The sequence below is a fragment of the Bipolaris oryzae genome (genome assembly GCF_000523455.1).
Source record: "Bipolaris oryzae ATCC 44560 unplaced genomic scaffold scaffold_24, whole genome shotgun sequence".
Lineage (NCBI taxonomy): Eukaryota > Fungi > Ascomycota > Dothideomycetes > Pleosporales > Pleosporaceae > Bipolaris > Bipolaris oryzae.
The window spans coordinates 75,013-95,178 of NW_006911300.1; the positions used below are offsets into that span (position 1 = coordinate 75,013).

At 53.0% G+C, this 20,166-nt stretch overlaps 9 protein-coding genes across 9 annotated transcripts; 8 read left to right on the forward strand and 1 right to left on the reverse strand.

Moving 5' to 3' along the window:
* Positions 1 to 373: 373 nt before the first annotated feature.
* On the forward strand, positions 374 to 792 carry COCMIDRAFT_34189 (uncharacterized protein; the record flags this gene model as incomplete). The annotated part of the gene is made up of 2 exons (XM_007686951.1): positions 374 to 475; positions 529 to 792. 2 exons carry the CDS (start codon positions 374 to 376, stop codon positions 790 to 792), a joined length of 366 nt encoding a protein of 121 aa, XP_007685141.1.
* A 624-nt stretch (positions 793 to 1,416) lies between these two features.
* COCMIDRAFT_34190 (uncharacterized protein) lies at positions 1,417 to 3,067 on the forward strand (the record flags this gene model as incomplete). Its single annotated transcript, XM_007686952.1, has 5 exons — positions 1,417 to 2,368; positions 2,419 to 2,521; positions 2,570 to 2,642; positions 2,700 to 2,837; positions 2,888 to 3,067. 5 exons carry the CDS (start codon positions 1,417 to 1,419, stop codon positions 3,065 to 3,067), a joined length of 1,446 nt encoding a protein of 481 aa, XP_007685142.1.
* Positions 3,068 to 3,166: 99 nt separating this feature from the next.
* Positions 3,167 to 3,337, forward strand: COCMIDRAFT_87522 (uncharacterized protein; the record flags this gene model as incomplete). The annotated part of the gene is made up of 1 exon (XM_007686981.1): positions 3,167 to 3,337. The coding sequence occupies one exon, from the start codon at positions 3,167 to 3,169 to the stop codon at positions 3,335 to 3,337; it is 171 nt and encodes a 56-aa protein (XP_007685171.1).
* A 1,836-nt stretch (positions 3,338 to 5,173) lies between these two features.
* COCMIDRAFT_2759 (iron reductase domain protein) lies at positions 5,174 to 6,768 on the forward strand (the record flags this gene model as incomplete). Its single annotated transcript, XM_007686913.1, has 4 exons — positions 5,174 to 5,201; positions 5,309 to 5,536; positions 5,618 to 6,159; positions 6,220 to 6,768. 4 exons carry the CDS (start codon positions 5,174 to 5,176, stop codon positions 6,766 to 6,768), a joined length of 1,347 nt encoding a protein of 448 aa, XP_007685103.1.
* A 1,767-nt stretch (positions 6,769 to 8,535) lies between these two features.
* COCMIDRAFT_87687 (uncharacterized protein) lies at positions 8,536 to 9,698 on the forward strand (the record flags this gene model as incomplete). The annotated part of the gene is made up of 2 exons (XM_007686982.1): positions 8,536 to 8,751; positions 8,802 to 9,698. The coding sequence occupies 2 exons, from the start codon at positions 8,536 to 8,538 to the stop codon at positions 9,696 to 9,698; spliced, it is 1,113 nt and encodes a 370-aa protein (XP_007685172.1).
* Positions 9,699 to 10,601: 903 nt separating this feature from the next.
* Positions 10,602 to 11,192, forward strand: COCMIDRAFT_2761 (uncharacterized protein; the record flags this gene model as incomplete). The annotated part of the gene is made up of 3 exons (XM_007686914.1): positions 10,602 to 10,659; positions 10,836 to 10,973; positions 11,029 to 11,192. 3 exons carry the CDS (start codon positions 10,602 to 10,604, stop codon positions 11,190 to 11,192), a joined length of 360 nt encoding a protein of 119 aa, XP_007685104.1.
* Positions 11,193 to 11,371: 179 nt separating this feature from the next.
* COCMIDRAFT_87528 (uncharacterized protein) lies at positions 11,372 to 12,106 on the reverse strand (the record flags this gene model as incomplete). Its single annotated transcript, XM_007686983.1, has 1 exon — positions 11,372 to 12,106. The coding sequence occupies one exon, from the start codon at positions 12,104 to 12,106 to the stop codon at positions 11,372 to 11,374; it is 735 nt and encodes a 244-aa protein (XP_007685173.1).
* Positions 12,107 to 13,028: 922 nt separating this feature from the next.
* Positions 13,029 to 14,784, forward strand: COCMIDRAFT_34196 (uncharacterized protein; the record flags this gene model as incomplete). The annotated part of the gene is made up of 5 exons (XM_007686953.1): positions 13,029 to 13,116; positions 13,168 to 13,360; positions 13,411 to 13,497; positions 13,548 to 14,398; positions 14,465 to 14,784. 5 exons carry the CDS (start codon positions 13,029 to 13,031, stop codon positions 14,782 to 14,784), a joined length of 1,539 nt encoding a protein of 512 aa, XP_007685143.1.
* Positions 14,785 to 15,482: 698 nt separating this feature from the next.
* On the forward strand, positions 15,483 to 17,549 carry COCMIDRAFT_2764 (uncharacterized protein; the record flags this gene model as incomplete). The annotated part of the gene is made up of 1 exon (XM_007686915.1): positions 15,483 to 17,549. One exon carries the CDS (start codon positions 15,483 to 15,485, stop codon positions 17,547 to 17,549), a length of 2,067 nt encoding a protein of 688 aa, XP_007685105.1.
* Between the last annotated feature and the right edge of the window lie 2,617 nt (positions 17,550 to 20,166).

The window sequence follows — 20,166 nt, forward strand, 5'->3', positions numbered from 1 at the left end:
GTGGGAAGCGGGTCGTGCTCTAGAAACTTCCTAGGCGTGCCATTCCAACCATGGGCGCCATGACCGACACATGCAGCAATGGAAATGATGTGGTATGTTTGAATTATAGTATGTATACTGATAATAAACCTGACTTTTATGGTAGACAGGATGACAAGCAAGTATCTTGTTGAAAACCAGCCTGGACGGCGCAAGAGCAGTCCGAGGGGAATTCGTGTCCGCATAACGTCATCCCGCATACAATGCCGGATAGGACAGGGGCCAGGGCAAAGCCAAGTGCACATGTCAGCATGTTAGTTGGGCCGGGGCAATATCAGCGAGGGATTAATGCCATGCATATGGTTTGGTGTAGAATGCGTACGTCGACAGTAGAATGGTAGAGAAGGTGCTTGCAGCTGGGCCCTTGACGTCGAGACCAGGAAATGCTCGACGCGGGACATGCGGGTCGACGCGGAGATGCCGTCGCAGGCTCGCTGTTGGGCACGAAGATCTCACCGGGCGGAGGATTCAGCGAGGACAGACACAGAGCTGAGAGGGTCGAGGCCTGGGGCGTGTCGATCGGGCCGCTTCAAGTTGGGCCTGGGTTTGGATCGAGGTGGTGTTCCTGGGGCCGTCGTTCGACATCAGGTAGCGACTGGGGGCAGCGGCTCCAGGTGCCTGACATGTGTCCGGACGTGTGGGACATGGCTGGTTCGGTGTAGTGCGAACGCGCGGTACCGACTGGAAGTAGTGGTGGCAGCCCTTCTTTGCATTTGTGCTGGTGCTTGTGCTGGCTGGGCTGAGCGTGACTGACGACACCTGACAGGCGCCGTCTCAGACAGCACGGCGTGGCCTCAGCAAAAACTCTTCTGCTCACCCTCACCCTCAACCTCGCCGGCGAGGCCCTTCCAGCCGGCAGTGCACATGGCGGGCGGGCTGCTGCGAGCTGGGCCAAAAGGGCAGCGTCTGCCGCCGCGATTGGGCACAAAGGGCAGGATGCATCCTGGTGATCAGGGAGGGTGGTTTGGCGTAGCGTGGACGTTACGTCATGGGCATTCTGAGCGCGCGCCCGACCTTGGTCTTGTTACCCACCCCACTACATGCATGCCCACCACGCACTCCAACTGGGCCCGTCTTGTCGATAACGTCAGGCCACGGCACAGCCTATTCTTCATTACCCTGCCCGCCCTCTTCTTTTCTTCCCACCTGCCCCAGTCTCCTTTTCCCAGCTCATCCGCACTCAGTCGCGCCTGAGAAAGAGAGAAAGAGAGAAAGAGAGAAAGAGAGAGAGAGAGAGAGAGTGGCTCACCACCCCGCCATAGCCACACTCAACACTCACCACCACTGCTATTACTTTGACTACTTACTCCCCCTCCCCCTCCCCCTCCCCCTCTCTGCTCCTCCCCTCAGGTCGCTTGCTTGCTGCTCACCGGCGCAATGTCGCGACGCTACCCCACCGCAGAGCTCTATGAAGAGCGAGAGCGCGACTTCTACCGCAACGGCAACCGCAGTGACCGCAACTATGAGGAGCTCGACTTCGAGTTGCGCCGCAGTGGTGTAGGCGGTGATCCCCGCCGCAGCATGCCTGATTTCCTGCGCGACGACTACAATCGCCCAACCGCTGGTCCGCTGGTAATGCGAGGCCGCGACGACGACAGCTTCTCCAGATCCGGACCCCGCAGTGCTCGTGGTTTTGACGATGACGTACGCTCGACTCGGAGCCGCCCCCCACCTCCAGCCTCGTCAGTGCGCGAGGTTGAGCGCGACGACATCACAATCCGACGCCGCGAGCAGTCGCGCGGACCCCCCGAGCGTGATGACATTGTCTTCCGCCGTGGTGATGGGCCCCCGGTCCGATCCGTCAGCCGACCTGCCCCACGTCAGGTGGATGATGACGAAATCCGTTTCCGAGGCCGCACTAGCGACGACATCGACATCCGCGCTTCTCGCAGCGAGATCAGTCGCCATGGCCGCGACGTGTCTGCTGAGCGAGGCTCTATCCGCTTCCAGGAAAAAGATGGCAACTTTGAGATTCGTGCAAACCGCCGAGAATTCAGCCGTGATGGTAGAGACACCAGCAGAGAACGGAGTTCCTTGACAATCCGGGGCCGCGAAAGGAGTCTTCCACCCCCAGCACGCAACCGCGGCGAGCTGGTTGCTCGCGAGCGCGAGGAGTTTGTTATCCGTCGCCCCCGCGCAGAATCCCCGCCCCAGAACAACCGCGAAGTCATAAGAGACGAGATCATCATCAGACGCAAGGAAGAGCGCGCTCCTACCCCTTCGCCTTCTCCATCTCCTCCTCCCCCACCTCCGCCGCCAGCTCCAGAACCAGAAATCCGCCCTCCAATTATTCAGGAGATCATCACCCACCACAGGCACATTGATCACGGTAAGTTGGTACGCCTACGAGGTCCACACTTGGTGCTGACTGTCTTGCAGGCGTCGTTAGAGCACGCTCCCCAACACCTCCTCCACCACCGGCGCCTCCGTCTCCTCCCCCACCAGTAAATGAGACCCTCGAGATTGAGATCAACCGCAGAGAGTATGTATGCTGTCTGGATACCATACACATCTGCTAACACATGTCTAGAAGCCACAGCCGTGGACGCGGAAGGAGCGCCTTCGAGGAGCTTGACATTGATATCAACCTCAACCACCAGCATGTATGTCATTCAGACCCTCCCATCAACCAAGATGACGCTACTGACCGTGATAACCAGGGCGCCGTCAAGCAACGCAAGAAGGACATGTGGACCGAAATCACCAAGGATTTGGTCATCAGGGAAGCCATCGACTCGATGGGCTACGCGTGCGAGGAAACAGACGACTTCTTCTACGTGATGGAGTATCTCAGATACGTAAGTTATGGAACAAGTCGGTGAGATGGCAGGTTGCTAACGCCACACAGGAGGATGTGTTGCACCTGGTCGAGCTCTCGGATGAAATCCGCCGCAAGCGCAAGAGCCGCATCCGGGAGATTGAAATTGAGCGCAAATCGATCCACAGCTCTAGGCCGACATCGGGCTACGACGAGCGGTACTACGAAACTGATTTACACTTTGACAGCCGCCGCAGCCGATACCACTAGAGGGTGGGTGTGAGAGCAGTTATTTGCATGATTTTCTTCGCTTGCCGGATCTGCGGGTTGAAGACTACTAGTCTTAAGCCAGTATTTGGGTCCATGACAATGCAGTCTACTTGTCTCGGCGAGTGGACTAGTCACTCGACCAAGGCGTTGTTGCAGTGTCTCTGGGTTGCCGACACAGGACCCGGACGCTCCAGCACGCTTTGGTGGGAAGAGTGTCACTGTGACGCGGAACGACTTACAAGATTTCTACAGTCTGCAACGAGGATATAGCCTGTATGGGACTAATGACTTGATGATTATGACGAGCATACCCGGGGTGGAGAAGGAAGAGAGGTTTCGTGTTTTCTTTGGGACGATGATGACGATGACGATGGGGTTTCAATTCTGGCGCGGGGCACTAGGGTTTATGAGCATGGATGAATGAATCGGGTACAGAGGTACATAATTCTATTTCTGCTTTGAACGAATTCACGACTTGTTGGCGTTAGCACGTATGTAAATCTGTGTGCAGTGCCGTGTGAAGGTACTATGAATAGAAGGCCATGATTGCCAATACGGTAGGATGTGGGGGGGTTCTGGCTATTTGGCGGGCGGCTTGCTTTTTTGGTGGAGGGGCAAGTGGCAGTGCTGGATGCAGCGAGCGGCAAGGGGCTGGCGCGCACGATTAGACCACAAGTTCATTGAACACAAAAGACCGTGTGCGTGGCTTGTCTGTCGCAAAGCCATCATCAACTCGAGTGGCTAGTATTCCACTCACGGCCACTGCACCTCTATTCGTCGTCGTAGTCCATGCATCATCATGCCGCCCTCGCCGTGCTGCTAAAAATACACACGCGTATCATTGTCTTGTCTTGTCCTGTCCTGTCCTGTCCTGTCTCTTCCCCAACACCCAGGCCCCAAAGGCAGCCAACCAACCAGTCGCATGAAGCCGCCCCCGCCCCTTTGCCTCATCCCCATTCCACGGGCGGCGCTTCGCAGCACAGCAACAAAGCAGCAACCAACGCAACACGGTACCGCATTGCCCACTTTTTTTTTTAGTAAAGGAAAAATCCCGAGGCACACTCACACACACACACACACACACAGTACAACCAATGCCCAGCGTAATCTGCCTACTTACCCGTTCCCCACTGCCCTTAAGCGCCCGCGCACATCCCCGACCTATCCGCCCGTCCATCCAATACAAGGCTGTAAACGCCCCTCGACTCCCTCGTTTGACACCATGCAGGCATCCTGACTAGGCTGGGGATGCCGTCTTGATCACCTCTACACTGCATTCGTTGGCCATGCGTGCATTGCGACTGGCTCTGGACCCGCGTTTCAGGGTGCGAGAAGGTGTGTGTGTGCTGCATCTTGTTGTTGGCCCCTCCTTCCGGGAATTGAACCATGTGGTGGGTTCGGAAGATGAAATTTTTGTCCTGTTTGGTTCCGCCGCGCGTGCCTGTGTGCTGTATGTAGTAAGAATGTTGTGGTACCTCACCCACATAATCTCCTCGCTGCATGCCCTTTGTATAAGGTTATTCGTGTATCCCGCCACCCCCTCTCTTCTGCCTCTTTCTCGTTTTTGTTTCCTTTTCCGAACTTTGACATTGACGTCGTGGTGGCTTGATTAAAGGATACTACTACTCCTACTCCTACTCCTACTACTACTACTTTATTTTTTTTTCAAAGTTTACATTGCACAGCGTCGACATCGTTGTTCCTGCTCCCTCTTCTCCCTCCTTTTTATTGCAGAAGCCGTACGTACGGAGCGAAAGCGAAGCCGAAGTCTTTTGCACGAGTCGATTTTTTGCTTTTTCCTGTCAATACGAAGCCTAGTTCTTGTTTTTGGCTGGACCCCCCCCCGTTTCGTTCTCCACCACTTGCTTCTGACGGGATATCATCTTTGTTTTTTTTCCTTCTTTTCTGGTTTACGTCTTCGTTGTCAGCTCTCCGTGCGCCAGCTACGTACTTCTTGCCTCCAGCCTGGTTCCTGGGTTCCTGCAACTTTCTTTTACAGAGGCATATCTTTTGCGCGCACGCCCCTGGTTCTTGAGAGAAGAACATCTTTTTTGTCGCACATTACTCTGGGTTGCGGGCGCTATGATGAGTTCGCGACGAGAGATAATGGGTGTGATACTTGCGCTGCTAGAATGTAAGTATTTAGTCTCTACTCTAGTCAAGATGTGTAATATTATACTACTAGAGGAATGGGATGACGTATTGAATCTTACAAAGGGGTTTACTAACTTGTTCGCATAGTCTTCTTGCAAATTGCAACGGCGCAAAGCACAACTTCCAACATAACTGCAGCATCCACATTTTACTTTGACCACACAGAAACCCAGTTTTCAGTCAATGTTGCGGACGACTCTGACGATGTCTTTATCTATTTCGCTAGCCCGGCATATTCGTGGGTCGGTGTTGGGTTTGGTCCCAAGATGCAAGGGAGTCTGATGTTCGTCGTGTATCCCAACAGCAAGGGTGACAGTATGTTTTCTCTTACTCTGCTTGGATACTCAAACTTCCAATCCAAGGGAAATAAAACAAGCCATACTAACGTCAAACCAGACGTCACTGTCTCCCCACGCATTGGCTCCAAAGCCGCGGAACCTACTTTCAACTCTTCAATTGACCTCTCCATCCTACCCGGTACCACTATCAACGACTCAATGCTCATCCTCAGGGCACGCTGCGGCAACTGCCGCAACTACATGGACACAAATGCAGAGGCTCAGCCCATGATTTACGCCTTCGGTAATGGCGATAATCTAATGTCCAACTCACGATCAGCAAACCTCGCACGCCATTTTGGCTATGGCTCCTTCACCATGAACCTGCGCGCTGCCAATGGTCCTGGAGGCGTGCCCGCAAAGAGCAACGCACGAAACGGCGTCGAGATGCAGGGAGAAATGACCCGCGATCACGACCGCGCAAACCTCGCTCACGCCATCATGGGCTGCCTTGCACTCTTTATCCTCTGGCCATTGAACCTGATTGCTGTGGCTGTATTCAAGAACATTAAGATACACGTGATGTTCAGCGCAATCATCCTGGTCTTCCTAGTTGTCAGCTTTGTTCTGGGCGGCGTCGTCAGCGGACAATACAACCGCGTAAGTCACTTTTCCCCCATTTGCTCCTTCGTACACAAACATACTAACCATCACCAATAGTCCAAAGCCTTCAACACCCCCCACCAAATCTTCGCACTAGTCGCCATCCTCCCTATGCTCTTAATGTCGCTCCTCCCCGCCGTCAACCACATCAACGCCCGCCTCCGCAGCCTCCACACCCCCCTCACCTCCACCTCCTTCGTCCTGCTCGTCCTAACCGGCGGTCTGGGCCTGCAACTCTCCTCGCAAACCCGCCCCATCATTCTCGTCTACACCGCCCTCTCCCTCGGCATCTTCATGTTCCTGATCCTCATGCACACCTGCATCCACAGACGGGGCTCCGCGCATGCGCGCGCGCTCAACCGCGGGTCCAACGACGACGCTATCATGCTCGCTAAGATGGACGAGTGCAGGAGTATTCCTAGCGCGGGTGGATTTGGGAATCAGCCCCCGCCGCCGTACCCGCCGCCGTATGGGAATGCGGATATGAGCGGTGCGCAGCATCAGAGGAATGGGAGTCGCTCCCTGTATGGGGGCGGCACGATGCCTGGGCCGCAGTATCTGCTTAATATGCATCCTGGGGTGCCGGTGCAGGTTAGTCGGATGTGAGAGGGGTGTTGTGAGAGAATCCAGGGTCGAGGAAGAGAAAGATTTACGATGACGACGATGATGTGATTTTTTTGCATTGCGAGGTTGGCATGGCATGGGGGAGTGCTTGGATAGTTCAATCACCCTCTTTTTTTGATGTTTTTTATTTTATTTTCTGATTGTAGCGGCTTTTTTTGTTGTTTTTTACGAGCGAAAGATACCATGGCGTGTTTGCTGGGCGAGTTTGAATATATATGTGTATGATATTGGTTTCTATAAGATAGTGTGAACGGAGTCAATGTGTAGTGGCTGCGTAGAGGAAATATGTACCTGTGGGTTTCTTGCCCGCTGAATCCTATTTGATGATTTTGAATGGGATTGATAGTGGCAGAATGCGCAATGTCGATCAAAAAGACTTGAATGGGAATCGTGCGGTGCTTTTTTCTAGATACAAGAAGTATCGGGTTTGGTTGCGTACTTACGGTACAAGCACATGATCAAATCCTCAAAAGCAGAGATACACACTTGCACCAGTACCATGCTATCTACATTTCACACAATTCACCTTCATCCATTGCTACTTTATGTCAAGTCCGCTCTACCCAACGCCCCGACTCCGTGCCAACAGTTCGACGCCCCATATCGCCCAAATGCTTCGTTTGACGGAAGAAACACCCCACTGCATAATTGCCCAAGAAAATTATACTTTACTCGCTACCAAACAACAAGATTGTGTAAATATCCGGAACCGCCGATTTGCAAAGACACATGGCTGATGTGTTGCACTATTCGCCTGATCACGCAGAAACAGTCTCATCGGCATAGGAAAAAACAACAATGGTTGTAACCACGGCCCAAACCCCACAGTGAGTATTTCTGGGGGCGTTTCAACGGGATAATAATAATGCGGCGGCAAGTCTGTTAATAGCCAGCCTTGGCTTGGCAGGTTTTGCAGGTTAAACGGCCGTTTGTCTTGCGCGTCGGTCCGACAGATGTGATTAAGCTTTGAGAGAGATAAAGGCTGACTACCTGTGTGTAGCGGACAACGAGATGAATATGCTTAACGGCAGAGATACGGATGTCAGCTTTAACAGGACCTTGTACCGATTGGCGTGGGTGCATTGCCGGGACGGTTGTACACAGCGCCACGAGATGAGGTTACACAAGCATCATGACCGGAGAGCTGCGGATGTTCAAAGTCGAGAAATGGAATTGATTGTTGCTTGGATGGGTTACATGTGCAACTGTTGAGCGGATCTCGATATCAACGAGTACAAAAAAGCAGTGGCCTGCTTGCTTCTGGTGTTGTGCATTTGCCACATGTACCGCTCCGGGATACGATGATCCCCGCTTCCGTTAGCGCATCGGGTTGGGGGAGAGCGTGTGGCGCTGGGCTGGACTGGGCACGAGGCCTTCCATTCGCCGCAGAACGTCCGAAAACAAGACGACGGCGTAGCAAAACTGCCCCACGTATAGCACTTCGAGGCGTGCAAATTGCGCAAAGATGATAGAGTAAGAGATTCTGCTTTAAATATATTGGCATGTTCAGGCACGTTGATAGGTGTTTCGCTGGCTGCTTCAGCAGGTGTTTCACGAAGGGTGCGACACTCTGACAAAAGGTGGTCAGGGTCCATTGGTGTCGCACGTGACGATGACGCGGCGGATTGTCCTAAGGTTGCGCCATCTGAGGCACTGCCTTCCTCTGACCCCGAACTCCTTATTACCTTCAATTCTGCACCATCTTTCACTCTCTTGTCATTTGAATCTTGTCACCAATCAATCTCTACAATGTCTCCTAGCAAACTAGGCGTCTTTGCGAACTTGGCGCTGGCCGCCAGCGCCGTCCTCATCCCATCGACCATGGACTTGGACGAAGGCCACGCCTTGGAAGCGTTTGCAGTCAACCCCTTGCAGCGATCTGTTGCGCTTGAATGTCCAGGATGCGCTCTCGCAACCCTGGACGGGGATTCACTCAAGTGGAAGGAGGGCGCAGGCAACACATTCGTACGTTGTGTAACCTAAACACCAAAACGTGGCATACTAACCTTGACCAGCGCCTGGACTTTGACGTCGGGCCCCAGGATGAGGCTCTCAATCTTGACAGCGCACAAATCTTTCCTCCTTCGGTTGGTATGGCCTTTGCGACATACCATCTTACCCAAATGGACCCTTCTTCGGACGACGGCCTGCGTCTACGCATTACAGGCTTTGAGTTTGACTTCAACGGCGCTGAGACCATTTCGAAAGAGGGCACTGAGCTTCTTCCGATGACGCTCAGGATTACGTCAGTTGAAGACATGCCCATGGACCCCCCTGTGCTACAAATCAACATGCTCAAGAATACCGAGGGCCGTCTTATGATTGCGTCGTTTAACAAGGCTGAGCCTAGTAGGGCTAGGCCTTCGGAGCAGGAATGCAACCAATGGCCTATGTACTGCAAGTGGAAGGGTATCATGGCCGACCGCATCGAACAGCTCAAGCACATGGGCAAGCCCAGGCCTGGGTGCCACATGCGCATGCGCCCCCACAACCCCATGGAACATGAGACGATTGAGGGCAAGCCACCACACCGCTTCCACCCTGGCAAGCCTCATGGTGAGGGCCAACACCACCACGCACACCACCACCGCATTGCCATGTTTGCTCGTCGTGCCTTCTTCACCATTTTCGTTCCTATTCTCATTGGCGTCTTCGCTGGTACCCTGACATACCTGGTTGGCATGGCGCTAGGATGCCTGATTGCCATGACGGTTGCCAAGTTCCGCGGCCAGAGGTACCAGCCCATTGCTCTGCGTGAGGAGGATGTCGAAGACTTTGAAGATGGTGATGTTGAAGAGGGCCTGAAGAAGGAAGAGCAGGGTGAGAAGGAGGAATTTGCTGAGCTTCCAGCATACGATGCCCCTCCCATCTATGATGAGGCTGCGGACAAGACTGGCGATGAGACAAAGTAAAATAGTCGGGGGGATTGAACTGGTATCACAGAATGGACGTGACGTGTTGATGTTGATGGACAGACTGCGACAGTGTTTTCGTTTGTTGATTTGGCAGACTGGTAGAATAGCTAGAATGTGAAATGAGTCCCTTTGTCTTGAATCAGCGTACTTTTGAACCATGTGAAGTTGGATTGAGTGATGTGATGTTCAAATGCGTTGTTTCTTAATCTTCTGTCTCATTGAAGGCAGTGAAGAGAAGGCTGATACAAAAGTCAGTTGGGCCATGCCACTACGTCACACTGGCTGCGCGTAGTTGGGTTTGGGTGAAGGCGCAGATCCGAGAGAAGGCGTGCCATGCAAGTCACCGTCTGCCATTTGTGGAGGCTGTAAGCGGTGCATATAACCAATATACCAGGTATGTGCCGTATTCAGGATCGTCGCGCATGACTTTCAGGTGCTGCAGTAGTCTCTGGCGGGACGCAGACGCGATGCAGCAGCGGGGTGTTGGAGGAGTAAGGTGGACGCGTTGAGAATGAAGTTGGCGCACGGACCCGGCCACCCCAGCCAGCAGTCGCAACTAGGAGGCGGGCGCACCTGCCAGGTCAAGGCGCAATTCGAAGTGCTGCTTTCCAGGCCTTTTGATTTTGGTCGCAAATTGTGAGGGCGGCAGCTCAGTCGCCTTTTGCTTCCATGTCCCCTCCCAACCCGGTTTAGCGCGGCCGCCTTTTGCTGTGTGATCTCGAGGCACCCGCCGCGCCCGTCCCTCGTCTATATAACCAGCCCGCCCACGCTCGCTGCACTCCTCTTCTTCCTCCCTTTTCGCATCCCCCCCAGCTTTTCCCATCTCCATCCACCAACCCCGCCCCATTCGCGTCTATTACCACAACCCATCACCCTTCATCCAACCAAACCTCTATCAACATGACTGGACGTAAGTACATTGACATTCCCTTCGTTGTCGCTACCCTCATCGCCCTTGGTGCGCGTTGCATCGTTGGTGTTGCATCGCTGCCTGCACTTGGCCATGAGGCGCGCTTGGTGTTGAGGCTCAACGCGTCGCCCCACTATTGCGCCGCGCCTCTTACCCAACCCATCCGCGTCTATCACCAACAACCATGCGCCCTACATATACAGCATGCTAACATCTTTATCCAGGCGGCAAAGGTGGCAAGGGCCTCGGCAAGGGCGGTGCCAAGCGTCACCGAAAGATTCTTCGTGACAACATCCAGGGTATCACCAAGCCCGCCATCCGTCGTCTCGCTCGTCGTGGTGGTGTCAAGCGTATTTCTGCCAGTAAGCATTACCCTCCTCATTCTCTCTCACCGACCTCTCTCTAACATGCCCTCAGTGATCTACGAAGAGACCCGTGGTGTCCTCAAGACTTTCCTCGAGAGCGTCATCCGCGATGCCGTCACATACACTGAGCACGCCAAGCGCAAGACCGTCACCTCGCTCGACGTCGTCTACGCTCTCAAGCGCCAGGGCCGTACCCTTTACGGTTTCGGTGGTTAAATTTCTTGTCACACATTGTTTATGGATATGATCTGGTCACGGCTATTAGTCTCAACGGCGTTAAGTTCATGGGTGGTATGGGAATGATCAATATGTGAAGCTTCCGTCTTCATTTTGGCTAGTCAAAGTCAATGCAACCAAGTTCAATGCACACCATACAGCGAAGTTGTGATGTTTCGTTATTGTCTTGACTTGGTCACCGTGCTATCTTGCGTCGAGCTTCCCACCCAGCTTGCCACGGCTTCTTCAACGGCCTTGCATGTCCCCGTTACCCCAAACAGCCCACCTTCTACCCTAATACTCTCCAGACTCCACTTTTTCAGTTCTTCACTGACACTCTCGACGCCATCTTCGACGACCAAAACGTCATATCCCCTGTCGCTCGCCTCCCTCACCGTACTACTTACACATGCATCTGCCGTGACGCCACAGACCACCAGGTTCTTGACGCCTTTTGCCCTCAGCGCGAGATCCAACTCGGTATGCACAAAGGCACCACGACCGGGCTTGTCAATCACCAACTCACCCTCCACCGGCTTCAACTCGGCTATAATATCATGACCCTCCTCGCCTCTGACCAAAAGCCGCCCCAATGGCCCTTGACTCCCAATTTGCGCCCCATTGACCGCACTCCTATGCGCTTCTCTGCTGCTCACTGTCGCTAGATGCCCTTCGTGTCCTTCGCGCGTGTGCACCACATGGAAGCCTGCTTTCCGGAAGGTGGATAGAAGCGAGGCCAAACGCGGGATTAAATCGCTGAAGCGCGTAATAGAGTAGCCGGACGATGCGAGGTAGCCGCCTGGATGCAGAAAGTCGCGTTGCATGTCTATGAGAACCAGGGCGGTTGTGCTGGGGTGGAGCGAGGATGAGTGTGGGAAGGGGTAGGGAGCGGTACTGAGGATTTGTGTGGTCATTGTTGGTGTAGTATTCTCGTATTCCGCACTCTGGTGTCAGAAATCGTTGCGTTTTTTTTGTGAACTTTGAAAATATTTTTTCTTTGGAAGAGGGGTTACGAGCACCAATTTGGATAAATCAAGATGTTGGAGATTGCGGAGTTCGCATGACATGGAACTGCCTTGCTCCAGGCGAACGAAATGCTGACCACGCATGTTTACCTAAACTGAAAGATTGAAGTACTGGTATTTGTTGCTGCGAGGTACTGTGGGTCTGATACTTCATCCGCTATTGGGGATCCGCAAGAATGGCAATGTAACATTCCTTCCATCTTCCATCTATCGACTTGACTAACAGTAACATCTCAACATCCACCTTCGTGTTCATTTCCATCACTCCCCCACGCACGAGCACAAAATCACAACTCAAAATTTCTAAAGAAGAAGAAGAAAAAAATAATTGCAAAAACAAGCTCTCGATACATCTGCCCTACTTATCTTATCCCACTACGACCCCGCCCCACCTTCTCTACACGAACCCCGGTTTGCTCCTTCCTCCCTATCTCCACCAATCGCCAGACACCCAGCCGCTGCGCGATAAGCCCCATTTACCAACCAACCCCAATCCACGGAAGTCCTCCAATCTTTGCAATGGAGTCTCGAGATTTTTTGTTATCAGAGGGGATGGGAGTGGAGGAGTCAATGACGCAGGGTCGGGGTAGTATTGTATCCGTCCCGTTCGTGTTGTGGCTTATCGTGCGTTGCTCATAAGCCCCCAATTGGGGGAGACTGCGAGATTTTTGTGGTCCGGGTCGGAAGATGCAGCAGGAGCTTTTATAGATATATTCCGGGAGGGGGTCCCTAGATTGCTTGCAGATGGATTGACTTTTTCACACTTGCTTTGATTTTACTGCTTCTCGGGTAGCAGTAGCAAGGAGTAGATATGTCGGATACGCTTGATGAGAAGAAGGTGCTGGATAGTACCGCTACCAGCGATGATGATGTGCTTGCGCAGCTGGGATATACCCAGGGTGAGTATGCTCCAGATGGCGGTCTTGAGGCGTGTGCTAATGAGAGAACAGAGTTGAAGCGCAGTTTCGGACTGCTGGGTATGGTTGGCTTCTCGTTTAGTATCGTCACATCATGGACCGCACTATCTGGTGTTCTTACCATCGGCGTGGAATCTGGAGGACCGCCAGTCATGATATGGGGTTGGTTGTGTGTTTGCTTGGTCACGCTCGCAGTGGCGTATTCCATGGCTGAGATGTGTAGCGCGTAAGAAGTTCATACATGATTTTGAGGGAATTCGCTGATTGTTTTTTTAGATACCCGGTTGCTGGTGGCCAGTACAGTTGGGTTGCCATACTAGCCCCTTCGCGCTGGGCTAAATCAATGAGCTATCTTTGTGGATGGCAAGTGCGGACAGGGACTCGAGCTCCTGGGCTTGACTAACTTCTTCTAGGTTCATGTTAATCGGGATCATATGCATGGGTTCAGTTAACAACAATGTAGCTGCAAACTTCATACTCGGGACCGCTCAACTAAACTACGGGTTCACCATTGAACGCTGGCATACCGTCCTAGTCACATATCTGATCACATGGATCGCAGCCACCTCAAACATCTACCTCCCTCATATCCTCAACAAGATCTCCAAGGCTATTTTCATCTGGAACCTGACCTCGTTCGTTGTATGCTTTATCACCATCCTAGCCACAAATGACAAGAAACAGTCGGCGAGCTACGTATTCAGCGACTTTCAAAACTTTACTGGATGGAATGCGCCATACGCCACATGTCTTGGGCTGCTGCAGTCGGCTTTTGGAATGTGCTGTTATGACGCACCATCGCATATGACGGAAGAGATCAAGGATGCACGCAAGCAGGCGCCCCGCGCAATCGTCATGTCAGTGTACATTGGCTTCTTTACTGGCTTCGCATGGCTCGTCGCGCTGTGTTTCTGCATTGGCGATCTCGAAACAACGGCCAGCACACCGACTGGCGTGCCAGTCATTGAAATCATGTTCCACTCTACAAACAGCATCGCAGGGACATCTACCCTGGCCTCAATGATAGGCGTAATCACCGTCGTATGTGCCAATTCGCTCATGGCAGAGGGATCGAGGGCTGTCTATGCGTTTGCGCGTGACAACGGTCTACCGTTTTCCAACGTGCTCAGCACTGTATCCGAGCGATCGGTTCCCGTGTATGCAGTCTTGCTCACGACCGTTGTGCAAATGGCTTTCAACTCTATCTATTTTGGCACAACAACTGGTTTCAATACCATCATCGGCATTGCTACCCAAGGATTCTGTGAGTAAAAGTCTCCGTTTGGCTCAACCTTGGAAACACTTGACATACTCATGCTGTTCTCAACAGATTTATCATACCTAATGCCTCTTCTCTCCCGCATTCTGGCACACTTTACGGGCAAAAAGACACGCCTAGAAGGCCCTTATTCGCTCGGAAGATGGGGCATCGTGCTTAACATCATCGGCTTCTTGTACCTCACCTTTGTATGCGTGGTTTCAAACTTGCCCACCGTTACACCTGTGACGAGCGAGAATATGAATTACACGTCTGCTGCCACTGGCGCGGTGATGCTGCTTAGCCTGGTGTTTTGGATCATGACGGGCAGGAAGAAGTTTACGGGGCCGGCGCATGGTGGTTTCGTGGATACGAGCAGGCTGGCTGCGTAGAGTATACAAACAGTGTAAAGCTGGGATGCTGAGCGGGAGATGAGCGTTTAGCGCCATGCTTGACCTTGCTCAATGCAGGTACCATGCTTGAAAAGAAAAGAACGATGCAGCAAGACGGTGAAGAAGGAAAAATGAAAGAAAAAAAGGAGGCTAGAAGCATGGTAGGGCTGCAGAAATGTCCCTTTTAGCCAGTAGAAAAGTATATTTCCCAACAAGTTGGCGTGCGGTGTGGGAAAATAAAGTGCAGTATACTAGCGGTGAAGGGCATGGTTCCGCAGCTGACGGGTGGGATAGCAGGTAGGTTCGCAGACTATTCCCTGCAGATCTGTCGCGTACCTGAGCCTCCTTTACCAGGGTGAAAGGCGATCTCTTCACCGCACCGCACCGGGGTTGAATTCTCCCGAATATCACGGGAGATGGCTGACATTATCCATCAGCAATCGTGCCGTGTTATTCAGAAATATGCTGAAACAATGAAGCGGATGGTACGGCATCATTTCACCAATTGTTCCTGATTTCCTCGTCTTGTTAGACTTGCCAGCACATTGAGCAGGGGAGTGTTCCCGCTAGTGTGGAGACTAGCGCCCGTGCTAGCGCCGGACCCGGTGCCTTGGCGCATGTGACAATGCCAACAAAGAAGCTAGCCACCGCATAAAGACTTCAACGGCCAGGTTGCGGTGAGTAACCCAACTTGCGCAATGAATGAGGAATCGGATTATGATCGTATAGTAGAGCTGACGGGGCAGAAGGAGGCTCTGGAGAGACATTATGCTGTGCTCAAGGATGAGTTGACAAAGGCAGAGAGCTCGCTGCGCGCCGCAAACGACGAGCTCAAGAGAAGTACAGATGCGTTGGACATTGAAAAGGACAAATCCAGAGGCCTCCATACGCTCATCAAGAAGCTCGAAAAGGACATTGATCACGAAAAAGCCGCCACCAAAGACGCCGAGGAACGCGTAGAGGAACTCTACACCGATCTCAACCAGTCGCGCTTCGCCCATCGCTCTGCCCTCCTCGACCGCGATGAGGCGCTCGCCGACCACCGGGACTTGAAGCTCCAACTCGAGGATCTGAAGGAACAATGGCAAGAGTCGGAGGAGAGGATTGCGGCCCTGGAGGCTGAGCTGGAAGAGGCCCAAAAGGCTGTCGACCATGCCCAAGACATAGAGCACGACATAAGCGCACTGCGCGAGCAGATTGGCGAACAAGAGCGCACCATCATAGTCAAGGATGAGCGAATCAGCCACCTTGAAATGCAGGTGCAGAAGGAGAGACAGCGCAGCTATAACGCTGCCGACGCGATTGCCAGAGAAAACGCCGCCTCTCCCGTCGACGAGGACCAGCACATTGGCGCTATTGGCGACTCACTAGCTTCTGAGCTTTCGGCCATCGACGACGCAGAGTTTTACGAAATTGAATGGAACGACTACTCACACATCCAAGAGACGCCTCTGACTTATGAGCCAATTGCGCCTGCCGTCCAGCCGCCTTCAGCCATTCATACCCGGGAGTCTATTAGCATCTCGCCGGTTGCTGCCCATGTACCCCGACTTACACTCGACGTGCGCGAAGCCGGTCGCCTGGAGCCTCGCGAACCCGCTCTGGATGCACCTTTTACTATCAGCGTTAATGAGGGTGCCAGCACAGAGCCCGTTACTACGGCAGTATCTAAACACACGTTGATTGTGCGTGAGACGGCAAGCACTGGGCCGATTGAGCCCGCTCGCACTCCTCTGTCGAGCATGTACACGAGCGAAATTGCCAGCTTTGTACCCCGGGGGCCTGCCCGCGTTGCGCCGAGCAGCTTGAACCAGCACGAAATTGTCAGTATTGCACCACAAGAACCTGGAGTCGCGACATTAACGGTGAGTGTGAGGGAAGCCGGCAGCACGATCCCGACAGTGCGCCTCCACTCCACCGCGGACTGCTCGGCCCAGACCGACGTCGCCCGACTCACAAGCGAATTCGCTGGCTACGCGTCTGTTAGCACGACTCCGAGCACACCTGTCCGGGTCGGAACGGCTGAATCTCCTACTCAAACGGATTCGCCAGTGCTTCGAGACGAGCTCGTCGATTACGCGACTGTCAGCACAATTCCGATTGCAGCCGTTGAAGCCGTCGCTGCTGAACAAGTCGCATCGACGCTTTCTGGCCCTCATCCTGTTCTGGACATCGCTCCTGTTGCACCTACGGTGGTCGAGCGCAAATTCACCGCCTCCGTCACCAAAGGGACCCAGACCGTTCCCGAGAGCGCGACGGCAGGCTCGCCCAACGAGTTTGTCTCTGTTGTGACGACACACGAGGTGCAGCCTGAAGGAATTGTTGTACGAGTCAAGCCTAAAGTTGTCATGCTCAGCATGGGGGTACAGACGATGGAGGAAAGAGCTAGTGTTATGGATGACCAGGAAGCAATGGAGCCACGTGCTGCACAGCCCATTCCTGCAACGGTACCCAAGACGACGTTGGAAGCCGTCATGGACTGGGCGCCTATCTTGCTCAACCTCGCCTTGGCAGTCTTCTGCCTCTATCTGTACATGCGACTCAACGTGTGGCAACGCGCCAATGGCGTAGGATTTGGCGGTGGGCGCGGCAACAGCGCTATGCGCAGCGGTGCATACGGCAATGGACGATACCTGTTTGGTATTTTCCCCGTGGGCATGAATGAGGGCGAGTCGTGGTGGAGCGAGAAGATTGCGCGGCACACGTCGTCTGCTGTGTCGCGGTTTGAGGACTGGGCCGGATTCGCGCACGAACCGCTTTATTGAGCGTTGTTCGTCGTTGAGATATGGTTTGTCAGTTCCAGTCGCTCGTTGTCCTACGGATTATCCTCGTCCTCGTTGCCGCCCCCCGCCCCCCCCTTTTTTTTTTAATCACTTTTCTGTTTCTTTTTTTTTTGCGCAACGGGATACACGGATTTCACGAACGACACTTTTACGAAGCGACACTGCGAGGGGGTTTTTTTGTTCTCCAATCAGGCTGACCTTTTTAAAGCCTTGGGTTTTCTTGTTTTGGATTTTTCTGCACGTTCTTCCACATCACAGTTCACGCACAAAGTAAAAGATATACTCCATCACTCACCGCCCCCCCCCTTTGATACCCCCCTTTTTTTTATACATATAGTTTTTGCTTTCCTTGCTTGCACGATGAAATTGGCAAGATTACAACAATCACATAGGCATGTGAATGGGAGATGGTAGTTAGTAATGGTGGTGGTGGTGGTGTAGCAGTGGCGGTAATATCAAGGGAGAAGAAGAGAGGACAGATTGTGTGAGGGAGGAATGGAATGGAAATGGAAATGGAAATGGAAATGGCATGGGATGTGCGAATGAGAATGGAACCAATGTATATACATACGAGTCATGGATTGAATTTACGAGGTTGATAGAGGAATTGAGTTTGGCAAGCAAAAGACGATGATCATTTTCAAATGGGGAAAATCAAGTCTTGTAATAGTTTTTCTGGCGCTTGTCACGTGACTCTGTATATATACATATAGATTGGCTTCTTTTATTTTTGAGTTTGTCTCATTTATATAGCCTGTCTTTTTTTGGGGGGGGGGAAACCCAAGCAACTAGTAAGTAATGGACAGGACCGAAATCGTCCGTATCTCCTTTTCCACCAATGTACTAAGATGCTGTGAGCTAAAAGAAGAAGAAGGAAAAAAGAGTGACGATCAAAGGTGATTGATTGGCAAAGACAAAAAAAGGGCAAGTTACAGGGAGGGGGAAAAAAAAAGAGGTCATTTGTTTCGGGCTGCAAAAGAGTGTGTGTCTGTGGAAGATCTAGACTCGGACAACTACCAGTCCGTATGTAACCTTATCTCTTCCCTTTTCATTTTTTGAGTTTGGAAAAGCAAAAGGATGGAGAAAGAGGTTAGTTGGGTTTGGAGTTAGTTTCCCCTCTTCCAAGACTTTGGGCGTCACTTGGAGACAAACGCGCGTGTGTGTGTGTGTGTGTGTGTGTGTGTGTGTGTGTGTGTGTGTGTATGGAGTGAGTGGTAAATCACGACAAAGGCAAGTGGATAATGAAAGTAGAGTGTAGAGTAGTATGGACATGGGGGGGCCACATAAGTATCACAGGAAATCGCTCATTAGCGGCAACAGACATGTTTCGGGCAATTGGTCAGCGGCAAACAAGGAGAGTAGAGTACGTCAGCCGGTCAGCAGAAGAATGAAGATCCCGCTGGCAAACGTCACTGTACGGATGGGGCGGGCGCGTGTTGCGTCCATGGAAGAGGGCCAGGGCAGTCTGGGGCACGAGGGCGGGTATGTGATCGGCCTTTTGGGCTCCAGTGTGCCGGGCGGCGGTAGATGCGAGTATGTCCATGCTTGGGCTATGCTTTGTTTCCCAATGTGCTGGTAAAAGCATGGACACATGTGGTAAGTATGTGTGTACGTATGTATGTATGTGTATGTGAGTGTGGGTGTGGGCGTGGCGCCGATTGGGAGAAGGTAGGGCGATGGGTAGGCGAAGGGTAGGCGAAGGGTACAGGCCGAGTACTACGTCTACTTATCAACGTCGGGCGGTTGGACATGTGCAGCGGAGGCAGGCGCATGTTGGTTTGTAGATTGGGCGTATGGCAGTTATCAAGCAATCTATGGGCAGACAATTACCGTGGGACCCCGCATGCGTGGGAAGCAAAAGCTCCGGGTGGATTCGGGCCGGGGGCGACAGGTTGATAGCATTAGAGCCCAAGTGCGTGTCAAAGGTGAGTTGCCGACATGGCAGCAGGAGCTCAGAGGTCCGGCCACGTGAGAAGCGGGTTAGAGGCGGTCGAGGTACGGGAGCAGAGAGGGTTTATGGGTGCGGGAGTGGCTGGGGGCAAGTGGTTGCCAAGGACGCAATGTGCGGTGATGCAGCCGTGGTCTGGTCTGGCCTGGCCGAGCGTATCCAAGAGGCAGCGAACGAGGTGTAGAGTAGTGGTAGAGTGGCACCAGCTTGGCGATAGCGTGGTTGGGCAGGCGGACGGGTCGATTCACAGGGTCGACGGTTTGCTTGGGTCTTGTTCTTTTTTGGAGCGAGGGAGCACCAACCGTCTGAGTGCAAGTTGCACAGCCGGGAGCCTCGGCCTTGGGAGGGGCGAGAAGGTGTATGTATGCAGATACTAGACATGTACATGGCAAGCATCGAAGGATGGAAGTACCGTGTGTGTCGTAGTGCGAGTACTTGGTATCATGTACGAGGCAAGTGAGTAAGTAGGTAGATGGGATGCAGGACCAGCAGCGAAGAACCCTGGAGAGGTTCACGGGGGCGGGCTGTACGGGCTGACGACGGGCGGCGGGACGGAGGGGGGGGGGGTGACGTGGGTGGTTATGCGGTATGCAGACTTGGGCAGCAGGGCAGCAGGGCAGGCAGGGCAGTTGCGGTGACACAGAAACACGT